This window comes from Acomys minous (assembly GCF_964271855.1).
Source record: "Acomys minous genome assembly, chromosome: 12".
NCBI lineage: Eukaryota > Metazoa > Chordata > Mammalia > Rodentia > Muridae > Acomys > Acomys minous.
The window spans coordinates 68,618,059-68,630,969 of record NC_140493.1 but is presented as its reverse complement, the minus strand read 5'-3'; the positions used below and the strand labels follow the sequence as shown (position 1 = coordinate 68,630,969).

The 12,911-nt window shown below is 53.5% G+C and overlaps 1 protein-coding gene across 1 annotated transcript in view; it reads left to right on the top strand.

The window, feature by feature from the left end:
* The first annotated feature begins 981 nt into the window (after window positions 1-981).
* DOC2B (double C2 domain beta) overlaps window positions 982-12,911 on the top strand; it is a 31,694-nt gene continuing 19,764 nt past the window's right edge. Inside the window, exons 1-2 of the mRNA XM_084750397.1 lie at window positions 982-1,529; window positions 12,139-12,218. Coding sequence (XP_084606523.1) covers window positions 1,157-1,529; window positions 12,139-12,218 — 453 coding nt within the window. The 5' untranslated portion in view covers window positions 982-1,156. The remainder of the gene's footprint in view (window positions 1,530-12,138; window positions 12,219-12,911) is intronic.

The following is a 12,911-nucleotide window of genomic DNA, read 5'->3' as shown; positions in this document are numbered from 1 at the left end:
TTTTTCAAAGCACTCAGGGACTGAACTAAGACCTTGGTCTAGACGCTCCTGTTTGTATGTGGCCTGAGAGGGAGGAAGGCAGCAAGACTGTTCTAGCAGTGTCCTGGGTGCACATGTCTTGCTAGCATATTAACATATTAACAGCCTGTTCCTGATTTCCTGCCCACCTCCCTCATAGGAGGGTTTGGTTTTTTGGGGTTTTTTTTTCCTTTTTGTTTTTGTTTTGTTTTGTTTTTTTGGTTTGGTTTGGTTTGGTTTTTCCGAGACAGGGTTTCTTCTCTGTGTGCGCTTTGTAGACCAGGCTCACCTTGAACTCACAGAGATCCTCCTGCCTCCGGCTCCCTGTGTGCTGGGATTACAGGCGGTGCGCCACCATGCCTGGCTCAGGACGGGGGTCGGGGGTGGGGGGACGGGGGAGGGACGGGGGGGATGGTTGAGGAGTTCATATCCACGTCCCCAAATGGCTTCTATAACTGTGGGTTCTGTTGAGCACAGTAAGGAAGCCTTGAGAACATGTGTTTCTCGCGTGTATATGCATGCTGGGGAGGTGCACCATGCCACAGCATCTGACACCACTGCAAGTGTCTGTAGCCTGTAGCCTGGAATGGGTGATCGGTTTCACTTGAGTGTCTTTACACACGTTTGTGTGTGTTTGCAGTGCCCCACACACCTGCGCGTGTCCCACAGGTGAATGCAGCCCCTCGTGGGCTGCCTCACGGGGGGAACGAATGACACGCGGGTCCCGGCCTGCGAGTGTAAGTGAGGGAAGGCTCCGAGTGGCCCTGCGCGTCTCCCACGTGTGTGTGCGCGCGCCGTGTGAACGCGAGTGAGTGGTTGCTCTCCTGGCTCGCTCGCTCCCTCGCTCTCTCTGCGCCCGCCAACCCGCCAGCCCGCCAGCCCGCCCGCCCGCGCGCGCAGTCCGCACACTCACCGCTTGGTTGCTGCCGGGTGACGCGGGCTGGGCCCGCCCCCTGCTGCCCGCCCCACACTCACTCGCACTGGCAGCCGCCAAGCAAGCAGCAGCGGCGTCAAGACCGTCCGGGAAACACACCGGCGATGCCCGCAGCCCCCGCCGTGCCCCGCGGGACCTGCTGAGTTGCCCCCAGGCCGGGGTTGCACCGGGCCGGAACGGGCCGCGCGCGGCGGCGCTGCCTGCATGACCCTCCGGCGGCGTGGGGAGAAGGCGACCATCAGTATCCAGGAGCATATGGCCATCGACGTGTGTCCGGGGCCCATTCGGCCCATCAAGCAGATCTCCGACTACTTCCCCCGCTTTCCGCGGGGCCTGCCCCCCACCGCCGCGCCCCGCGCCACCGCACCCCCGGACGCCCCCGCGCACCCGCCTGCAGCCAGCGCCGGCCCCCGCAGCCCCTCCGACGGCGCCCGCGACGACGACGAGGATGTGGACCAGCTCTTCGGAGCCTATGGTGCCAGCCCAGGCCCCAGCCCGGGCCCCAGCCCGGTAAGGCCGCCCGCCAAGCCCCCCGAGGACGAGCCGGACGCCGACGGCTACGAGTCAGACGACTGCAGTAAGTTTCCCAGTCGCCCGCCGTGCGCCCCCTCCCCGCACTCGGGTCCCCACAGGGCAAGCGCATCCGCCGTCAGGCACACCCGCACACAAGAGCTGGGAAGTTTGGGGGCGTCCTCTGGGGCACCCCGTTTCCGGGCCTCCGCTCCCCGGAGGGCGCCCCGCACCCTTTCTCGGCCCGCGCGCCGGGAGCTCCAACGCGGGCGGCGGCTTTTGTTCCCGGGAAGGGCGGAGCTGCGCCGGAGAGAGACACCAGTTGCTGCGGGCCGCGCGGTCGCTCCCGGCCCCAGAGCCCTCTGCGGACAGTCCGGGGTAGCCACCGGGAGGGCTGGGGACCCTGCGGCGGCTAGGGAGGGCCCGGCGGCCCTCACTGCGCCGCGGCTTTGCTGATGCGCGGACCGAGGACAAGGACCGCGGAGCCGCTTGTCCTTTGGAAAAACCTTGGCGGTTCCTCCTCCCGCGTCTGCGGACCCCGCTACGGCGCTGGCCCTGGCCAAGGACCTTCGCCCACCTGTTACGCTGGCTTCCCCGGGGCAGGGGGGTCCTCAGCCGTTCCCCCTCCTCCCAGACTCAGCCCCAGGGAAACAGCAGACACCAGGGTCCCCACAGCCAGGCCAGGAACTCTCCTGGTATTTTTGTGTGGTTCCCGAGAGTACCTGACCTGGCACACCAGGGACCATCCAGGAAGCCTAAGAGGGGAGAGGTCACAGCTCCTGTCCCATGGGTTTGCTGGGATCTGGGGCTGGAGCTGGGGGGTCACTGCATAGAAGGGCTCCGGCCCAGCTGTGACCCTGGTTCACTTAGAAATAAAGAAGTCAGTCTCAAATCCTAGTCATGGGTGCCATGGGACCGTGGAGGGGTGCAGGGGAGTCCCATAGCAGCGTCCCCAAGGCAAAAAAGCAGCCCCTCCCCAGTGCAACATTGGTGGTTGTGCTTTGCCTGGGCGTTCCCCAGGACCTCTGGGCTAGGGCCTGGCTCCCCCCCCCCCAACCCCCACGCCCAGCATAACATGTGCCTCTGCAAGCTGAGGATGGGAGTTCACAGAGCCACTCTGGGAGCAGACACCACATTTCACTTCAGGAAGCCCATCAGCAGAGGTGGCTCAAGCCTCGGTGGGGAACACTGCCTTTTGTGTGCGTTCTAGGCCTGGGCCCTATCACTTGGGGCATATCAAGGCGGTACCCCAACTGTGAAGGCTGGAGAGCAGGCCTCACCTTCTGCTGTCCTACAGGCTGGGGCAGAATTTTATTAAAGTCTGCAGAGCTGTGTGGCCTGGATTTACTCCCTGACCAGGGCCTGGCGCTCTGTGCAAGGATCCAGGCTGGCTGGTCTCTAGGGACGCCCTAAGTAGGACCACAGTCAGCCCCCAGGGGAGAGTGGACAGGAAGTGGTTTGCCTGCAGCCGAGGGAATGACCAGGTGGACAAAGCTTGTGCCCGAGCCTCAGGCCACCCTCCAGGTGCCATAGCAGCCCAGGGCATGACATGCGGCCAAGAGGGAAGAAACCTAGTCATTTTGGCTATCCTAAAACCCACCCAAAAGAATAAAACAAGCCAGAGGCCCCACCTCCTGTCTGTCAGCTCCACCGGCTCAGGCCACAGGTGTCCTAGCTGGAGCTGGGCTCCTATGAGTTGGGTCCCAGATACAGCTTTCTCAGCTGGAAACTGGGCGCTGGCCACACCCAGATCACTGGGACACACCAACAAAGTGTGGAGAAGAGGTCTGGGGGTTGCAGAGGCTGAACCAGGAGCCTTGCTTCTTACTGGGGATAAGAGCGTGTCAACGGTGGCTCTCCTAGGCCGGGAAACCCGGAGCAGGACCACCCTGTACCTCCGTGTACCTGGTACCCGAGGCTGTGCACCCGCTGAGCTCTGACAACCAGATCCCTTAGAATAAGCCTAAGTGATTCAAGCCAGATGGTTCACTGTGGCTTTAGCCAGGGTTATGCTATTTGCTGCTCTAATTATTGGATTATCTGTTCAGACAAAAAGAAACAAGGGCGGTAGCTGTGTTGTCCGGGCAGAGGGTAAGAACAGCCTGTTTGCTTAGCCCTGTTCTCCTCTTTAAAGCCCCCTCTCTTGCTGGTCACCTCAAAGTGTGCGCGTATGGGCACTTGAACACACACACACACACACACACACACACACACACAAACCCTTCATTCTCTGCTGAGCTTAGAAGGCCAGTGAAGAAGACACAGCATTACCCTAGGCTTCTGTTACCAGGTGTCCCAAGCTACTTGTCCCCCATGTGCGAAGGAAACCCAGACCACCCCACCCCGCAAGCTGCACTGACTAAGAGGCTCTAGGCTAGCAAGTACCGTGAAAATCAATTTAGAGTAGCCCACACCAGCAGGGCAGCAAAGGTCTTGCTGCAGGCACCAGGGGGAACTGTAGCAGCCCTCCAGCAGGTCTGGAGACGAGGAGGGTTCCATCAGTCAGTCAGTCAGTCAGTCCTTCCGCTCAGCCAGCTCCTTCCCTCCTGGGCTGAAAACCAGGGCAGATTTTTCTATTCCCCAGGGCATGCAGATGAGGAACATCAGATGTGAAACAGTCACAGTGGTGGCCTCTGTCTCCATCAGCTAAGTAGGACCCTCATGATCCAAGGTGGCTGCTGTGGGTCCAGGCATCACGTGTAACAATAAAGTCTCAGGTTTGATTTTTTTTTTTCTACTCTCGAGTCTAGGATCCAGAAAATTTCTCCTAGAAGTTCCCAGGAGACTTGTCCTTTTATCTCATTGGCTCATATAGCCTCACGTGCCTCTGTTCCCGAATGACTCACTCAGCCAGGTCAGGACAGAACCCTACAGAGGTCTGGAGCAAGAAGGAAGTGATGAACCATTCTTGGGTCTTCCTAGAAGGTTCTCCCCAACACTGGCAAATCCCAGTTGCTGACGGATGTGACCTCTTCCTTCACCCAGAACTTACTTGACCTCAGTCATGTTCTGCCCAGACAACGGCACAACGCCAACTGTGTGTCAGGCACCATATGGGGGGCTAACCGTGGGCTGGACCACCAACCTCCGGTCTTAGGATGCTCACAGAAACCCAGCAGTGAGGGATAAGGAGGCAGATGTACCCAGAGGCCTCTGCTCTGAGGCTGGTGGAAGGGGAAAGAAAGCTAGCATAGTGAAAGGGGATGTTGGGGGGGGGGGGCAGCAAAGGACCGGAAGTGTCAGAAACACAGGCTAGTGGGGGCACAAGAGAACCAAGTGTCTGAGACAAAGTGAAGAGATTAGTCAGGTGAAAGTGATCACACAGAAGGGTTTAAATGCCAAACCAAAGAAGCCAAATCTTGTCTAGGATGCGATGAACTTTTGAGCAGCTTTTGAAAGGAGAAAAGAGATGCGCATGAAGGCTTAGCTCTGTCTCTAGGCTCTGTGAAATAGAAATATATCATTTATTCTTCTGCATCCTCCCCCATAGTACCTACCTAGTTAACAGTGCCTCAGTTTCCCCACCTATGAAAACCATGGCAGATTTCCTATTCCCAAGGGCATATGGGTACAGAACATCAAATGAAAAGCTTTCAGATCAGGCTTGACAGTTGTCTAGGATTTCTTGCCAATTTAAAAAAAAAAAAATCTTGGGGCTGGAGAGATGGCTCATCGGTTAAGAGCACTGACTGCTCTTCCAGAGGTCCTGAGTTCAATTCCCAGCAACCACATGGTGGCTGACAACCATCTATAATGTGATCTGATGTGCAGTGTATACATAACAAATAAATCTTAAAAATAAATAAATAAATAATATATTTTTTTGAGACAGAGTTTCTCTGTGTAGCCTTGGCTGTCCTGGACTAACTTTGTAGGCCAAGCTGGGCTTGAACTCACAGCAATCCACCTGCCTCTGCTTCCCAAGTGCTGGGATTAAAGGCATGTGCCACCACACCCAGCTAAAAAAAATTTATTAGCCAGGAGTATAATAGTGCATGATTTTTAATCCTAGCACTCAAGGAGGCAGAGGCAAGCCGATCTCTGTGAGTTCAAGGCCAGCCTGGTCTACAAAGTGAGTCCAGGACAGCCAAGGCTCTTGTTACACAGAGAAACCCTGCCTAGAAGAAAACAAACAAAACAGAATGTTTTATTGTATTTTTAATTGTGTATGTGTGCCATGAGGTATTGCACGTGGGTAACAGCACACATGTGGAGGTCAAAAGACAACTTTGTGGAGTTAGCTCTCTCCTTCCATTTTTATGTGTATCCTAGAAATTGAACTCAGGTCGCCAGCCTAAAGCAAGTGTGTTTACCCACTGAGCTGTCTCATCAGCCAGTACAGCTATTTCAGAGGCTGACATTTTTTCTTCCAAATACAAAACAAAAAGGACTGATTTCTGATTCCCAGGCGGGATGAGTGGGTCAGGCAAGGTCAAGTGCTGACCAAGGTCACGACCAGCTGCCTGTCTGCGCCAGCCCTGTTGGGGAACGCTTGGCCTTGGAGGAAGCAACAGGGCCTTGTGCTTGATTCTCTCTGAATTAGCCCCATTAAAGCGCTATAATTATCAGCAAGCCGGTGACAACTCTCAGAGGCCCATTAGTGACCAACCTTCATTATTTTTCCAAAGATGTAAACTTTCATCTGGGCACGTGAGCTGAGTGGCTCTGAGGGCAGGGCCCTCGAGATCCTAGGCTCACAGAGGAGCACTCAGTCTTGTCCTCTTGGTCTACTGCCACCTACTCAGGCCCTTTAGATTAGCAATGCGTTCCCATCCTTGCTGAGGCTGGAACCCCCGGGGCCCTGGTCATATAAGGTAAAAGCGCTACTCTGAGCCATGTCCCCAGTCCCTTCCTTTTCTTTTTTCTTTTCTTTTTTCTTTCTAGCTGCATCTTTGGGACTAGAGTTATACAAAACAGAAGAAAAACTTTGAGGAAGCCACTAGGCTTTAAGACAGAAACTCTAGGACTTCGGTGGCCACTAGACACCCATCAGTCCTTTCTGGCTGCACACTGGGCACACTGTTGCCTCTCAGGTGATGGTAAAAGATGTTAGCGTCCCAAGAGGCAGCCCTCCATGTTCCCTGTCTTGTCATCTGGAGTTGGGACACAGGAGACCTCATGAAGTGTGTGCTGTTTACATGTGGCATTAAACCAAAGCCCTCCTCCTGCAAAGTGACTGGAAAGCAAAGCCATTGAGTGATTCCACCATGAGCACTGACCATCCATTGCTTGCTGGTCCCCTGGGTGCCTGAGGCAGTGTCCTGCCCTCATAGGGTGAGGGAGCAAGGAACCTGAACAGGACATCATGCAAACTGACTATCATGCAAAGCCGTCAGCTCTGCAGAATGATGTTGCAGAAGCCAAGCTGGGTGGCTGTAGTAAAGATGATGGTGCTTTGCAGCAATCTCACCTGCAGCATCCTCCCCCACAGCATCCTCCCCTGCAGCACCCTCAGCATCCTCCCCCACAGCATCCTCTCCTGCGGCATCCTCACCTGCATCACCCTCAGCATCCTCACCCACAGCATCCTCACCCTCAGCAACCTCAGCACCCTCACCTGCAGCACCCTCAGCATCCTCACTCACAACATTCTTCCCCACAGCATCCTCACCTGCAGCACCCTCAGTATCCTCACCTGCAGCACCCTCAGCATCCTCGCTCACAGCATCCTCACCCACAGCATCCTCATCTGCAGCACCCTCAGCATCCTCACTCACAGCATCCTCACCCACAGCATCCTCACCTGCAGCACCCTCAGCATCCTCACTCACAGCATCCTCACCCACAGCATCCTCACCTGCAGCACCCTCAGCATCCTCACTCACAGCATCCTCACCCACAGCATCCTCACCTGCAGCACCCTCAGCATCCTCACCTGCAGCACCCTCAGCACGCTCAGCAGTGTCTCACACAGCATCCTCATCTGTAGTACTCTTACCCACCACATCCTCACCTGCTCACCTGTTGGAAAAATGAGAAGATTCTGTAGCAATGGGCCCAGTTTGGTCATCACTAATGCAGGCTTTTTTTTTTTTTTTTTACTAGGGGCAGGTATTTGCAGCTCACTCCAGATCTAGCAACTCTTAGTCTGAACACAATTCTAACAGTATTACCTGGTTTGTGGGAGAAAGAGCTGTCTGTGCTACTAGAGGCAGGAGTGAAGGGAGGAGGCAGGAAAATGGGGTACTACCTAGGACCCCCAGTGGAGCGATCACTTCACACCTCTTTTTTTTTTTTTTTTGGTTTTTTCGAGACAGGGTTTCTCTGTGTAGCCTTGGCTGTCCTGGACTCACTTTGTAGACCAGGCTGGCCTCGAACTCACAGCGATCCGCCTGCCTCTGCCTCCCGAGTGCTGGGATTAAAGGCGTGCACCACCACCACCTGGCCACACCTCTTCTGTCTAGCTGTGACTGTGACCCACAGCTAAAGCAATAGTCATAGCAGAACCTAAGTGACAGCTTATATATCGTGTTTTCAAACTTAGGGAGAAGGCGATCAAGTTTAGGGCAGGCCCTTCCAGGAAGCCCTAGAAGCTCTATGTCTGCTGTTCCTATAATCCTCTGATAAGCTCCACATGCCAGGAGGTCGTTACACTTGTCTCTAGGTTGCAGGTGAGGAAAAGGACATGCTGAGCTGGGATTTGAACCCGTGAAGTGCAACAGCAGGCGTCATCCTCCACGCTCACAACTGCACTGTAGAAAGAGACAAAAGCATCACCCTGTTGGGATATAGGGAACCCGACACATTTCCACATGTCTCTCAGAACAAGGGGCATAGTCCTTGATGTACCCACTTCCCTCCAGACACAAAATCGCTGTGATGTGGCCTTTGTTAGTAAAGGCAGGCACAGCCCAGATGCATGGTCACTTAGAGCCCAGAACTCTGACGAGGACAGATTCCCAGCCCAGCATCACTTCAGCCTATGGTTATGGTGTCCCCTCCGAGTCCCTCATACCACTGGCCAACTACCATCCATCAATTCCTCCTGTGTCAGGTAAGGCACTGCTTGCTCCAGGACACCTCCCCTAATGGGCCAATTCACCCTGAGGCCCAAAGTCCCTTACAGCTCTCATGGTTCTTGGCTCACCAGACAATGTGTGACCTGACCAGCAGCTGGGAGCAGATCAGGGACTTGGCAATATCAAAGAATGTGTGTCTTGCTGTCTGGGGACTTCAGAGGTCTCCCTTGCTCAGACCCTGGCTCTCTTGCTGGGAACCCATGGGACATGACAGGCCACAGCTGTAGCAAGTGACTATTCCTAAGGTGACAGCTGAACCCAATTATTGCTGCATCCCCTGCCTGGCCCTTGGGAGTTACCAATGCCCTTGAAGACTTGGAGGCAGCGGTGGAGGACCCAGCTGGCTTGTCACTGCCCACTTAGCATCTCTGAGGGCCAGGGAGACTATGGAGCTGCCGTGTCGCTTGTCATCTGGGGGCTCAGTCAACAGCCAGCCACTCAGGTTGGTCAAGTCCTGCAGCCTCTTGGAGCTTGTCCTTGTCCTTTGCATTCTCATAGCACTCTGTGTTGTTGCCTGTGGTGGGGGGAACTGAGGTAATGGCACCCCAAGCTGTCTGATACACAACAGCACCACCGTGGGATAGGTTTGCGAGCCCCTTTCTGGGCCACCTACATGGTTGTGATCAGGTTACCACTCACAGGGCTTAGGTAATCCGCAGAAATTCTCTGTCCCTCCTCATCTGACAGGGACAGGATGCTATCCCTCCCAGGGTTGGGCACTTCAGTGGAAGAGAGATATAAAAAGGTTGGCACATTATAGCTGCTCAGTTGTCACAGTACTAGCCACTGAGCTGGATACAGGAATATTCTTCTTTTTCTTTTTTTTTTTTCTTCTTCTTGGTTTTTGTTGTTGTTGTTGTTGTTTTGTTTGTTTGGTTTGGTTTGGTTTTTCAAGACAGGGTTTCTCTGCGTAGCCTTGGCTGTCCTGGACTTACTTTGTGGGCCAGGCTGCCCTCGAACTCACAGAGATCTGCCTGCCTCTGCCTCCCTAAGTGCTGGGATTACAGGCATGGTAGCACCCAATTACAGTACCATTCCTTTAAAAAATAGTTTTATTATTTCTTTCCATGTACATGTGTCTGTATTTGTGCATGAGGTTGGGGGCATCCCCTGGAGTTGGGGATTACAAGCAGTTGTAAGCTGCCTGGTGTGGATGCTGGGAATTGAACTCGGGTCCTCTGCAGGAACAATACCTGTTCTTACCACTTAGCCATCTTTCCAGTCCTACAGTTAACATTCTTTTTTTTTTTAATAATGTATTTATTTTTGTTTTATACGCATTGGTTTTTTGCCTGCATGTATGTCTGTGTTAGGGTGTCAGATCTTGAAGTTACAGACAGTTGTGAGCTGCCATGTGGGTGCTGGGAATTGAACCCCGGTCCTTTGGAAGAGCAGTCAGTGCTCTTAACCACTGAGCCATCTCTCCAGTGCACCCCCCCACCCCCCCACCCTCCCCACCCCCCATCCACCCCCGCTCCCAGTTAACACTCTTTATTGGTAACTTTTCTTGCTAGGAATTGAACCCAGGGCCTATTAATCTAGATTCCCAGTCCAAAGGTTAGTGAATAGCACCCTGCTGAGGACTGGGGTGGGCATGCTTACCCTGTGGTTCTTCCTACCAGCCCCAAAACCTTTGCCTGTTGCCAAAAGGAACAATTATGCTGTTGGCACATGTGGACTTTTACCCCGTCTTTGGTAGAACTCAAGCACGTGCTTTATTTTGCAGTGCTTTGGGTAGAGGTGAGGGCGAAGCACAGGGTAGGCCAGCAATCTGCCCCTCGGTCACACCCCCGCCTGTATCTTTGCTTTATTCCCGAGATCTGTGGATTGGCCTGGTGATGGCGACCTTGAACCTGTGCCTGCAGGTGGGCCCCAGCACTGTGGATCTGTCCACTTCCTTCATGTCCACTTAACGTGGCTTTAGTGCCCCTCCCCCACGTGGCTTCACTACGCTGTAACCATATTTTGTTTGCCCTAACTAATTCCAGCCATTTAGAAGCAAACATTATTTTGCCTGAAGACAGAAGCTGGGGACAACTAGTGACCATGGGGACAGAGTCCGTCATCACCTGTGTCCTGTGTGTGCACCCAGGAAACCAGCTCCTCCTCAGATTCATGTTCACATATTCTCTCTCTCTCTCTCTCTCTCTCTCTCTCTCTCTCTCTCTCTCTCTCTCTCTTATTTTATTCACTTGTTATTTATTTTTTGTGCATTGGTATTTTCTCTGCATGTGGCACCTGGTGCCCACAGAAGCCAGAAGAGAAAGTCAGATTCCCTGGAACTGGAATTACAGATGGTTCTGTAATTCACATGTGAGCCACTATGTGGTTGCTGGGAATTGAACCTGGGACCTCTGGAAGAGCAGTCAGTGCCCTTAACCACTGAGCCATCTCTCCAGGACCCCCATGTTCCCATATTCTGAGGACTGTGATGGCCATATTTGTCCTGTGGTTCCAAATACTTTTTATTTATTTTTTATTTTTTTGAGGCAGGATCTCACTTTGTTGCTCTGGCTAACCTGGAACTCATTTTGTAGACCAGGCTGACCTCAAACTCATAGGGTCTGTGAGTTTCCTCTGCCTCTGGAGTGCTGGGATTAAAAGCACACCTTTAATCCCAGCACTTGGAAGGCAGAGTAAAGCAGATTGCTGTGAGTTCGAGGCCAACCTGGTCCAGGACAGTCAAGGCCACACAGAGAAACCCTGTCTCAAAAAACAAAAAAACAAAAAACAAAACAAAACAAACAAAAAGCAGGCACCACCAGGCGTGGTGGCATATGCCTTTAATCCCAGCACTCAGGAGGCAGAGGCAGGCAGATAGCACAGAGAAACCGTGTCACAAAAAACAAAAACAAACAAACAAACAAACAAAAAAACAGGCACCACCAAATAAATCTGTTAATCTTAGAAACAATGAGTCGTGCCTTGCATGGTGGTGGCGCACACCTGTAATCCCAGTACTCGGGAGGCAGAGACAGGCGATCTCTGTGAGTTCAAGGCCAGCCTGGCTCATAGAGTGAGTTCCAGGACAGGCAGGGCTTCACAGAGAAACCCTGTCTCAGAAAGGCAAATGAAAAAGGAAGGAAGGAAGGAAGGAAGGAAGGAAGGAAGGAAGGAAGGAAGGAAGGAAGGAAGGAAGGAGAAAACAATGTGACTATTGGACCAGTAAGATGATTCACCAGGCAAGTCTGAAGACCTGAGTTAAAGCTCCCATAACGCACATGGTCGAAGGAGAAAACGGACTCCTAAAAGTCATCTGGCTTTCACATACATATCCCGGCAAGTACATGTGCACACACATGCACAAATAAACACATGTAGGGGTTTTTTTGTATGTGTGTGGGTTGGGTTTCTTTTTTCTTTTTCTTTTCTTTTATTTATTTATTTATTATTATTATTATTATTTTTTTTTTTGGAGACAGGGTTTCTCATTGTAGCCTTGACTATCCTGGACTTACTTTGTAGACCACACTGGCCTCGAACTCACAGCGATCTGCTTGCCTCTGCCTCCCAAGCGCTGGGAGATTAAAGGCGTGTGCCACCACCGCCCGGCATAAACACATGTAAAATAATAATAACACGGCTATTGAAGCCACAGGGAGGATGTCACTCCTCCCCTGCTGCGGTATGTAACCTGTCCTCCTCCTCCTCCTGCAGCTGCCCTCGGTACGCTGGACTTCAGCCTGCTCTACGACCAGGAGAGCAACGCACTGCACTGCACCATCAGCAAGGCCAAGGTAGGCCCAGCACCACCCACAGCTCGGGGCTCAGGAAGTGGGCAGGGTCCTGCTTCTCCATCTTGGGGGACCCTGCTATGTGGGGTACAGCTGCCCACATCCCAGATGGCCAGTTTCAAAATAGGACAGGGTGGGATTGCAGAAGGCCAGGCAGCTTTTAGAATCTATGAGGGGGTCACTGAGGAAAGGGAAAGTTAAGGGGAGTGGAGAGGAAGGGGACGGGATGCCACCGTTTCTAGGTCTCCCCACTCCCAAGTCCCTGGAGCCCTTAAGCAGCTCCTATGCTGAGAGCCACAGGTGCCACTAGGCCCCAGGCAGGGTGGCAACCACTGGGTCTGAGCCCCAGCGGCCCTCTGAGCCTAGCTGTGGGGAGTCATGGATATCTGCAGACGACCTGTGGCCTGGTGGTCAAGCCCTCCTATCTCCTATGTTCCTCTGTGGCTCTGCTTTGAACCTGTGTCTGTTCCGTGATCTCAACCACACTGTTCCCTTCACACTGCTCCCTCTGGGAGGAAGGTGCCAAAGTTGATGTTCTCCCGAAAGGTAAGGGCCCACGTGGCCGGTAGAGACCCTTGTAGGGCTATAGAAGGCCAGTCCAGCGTACACGGAGTGGCTTCCAAGCACCGCCAGACCCAGACCTCACCCAGCACCCCCAACCTGCAGCATCTTTCTAGCCTTCTCTCCAACCCCCTT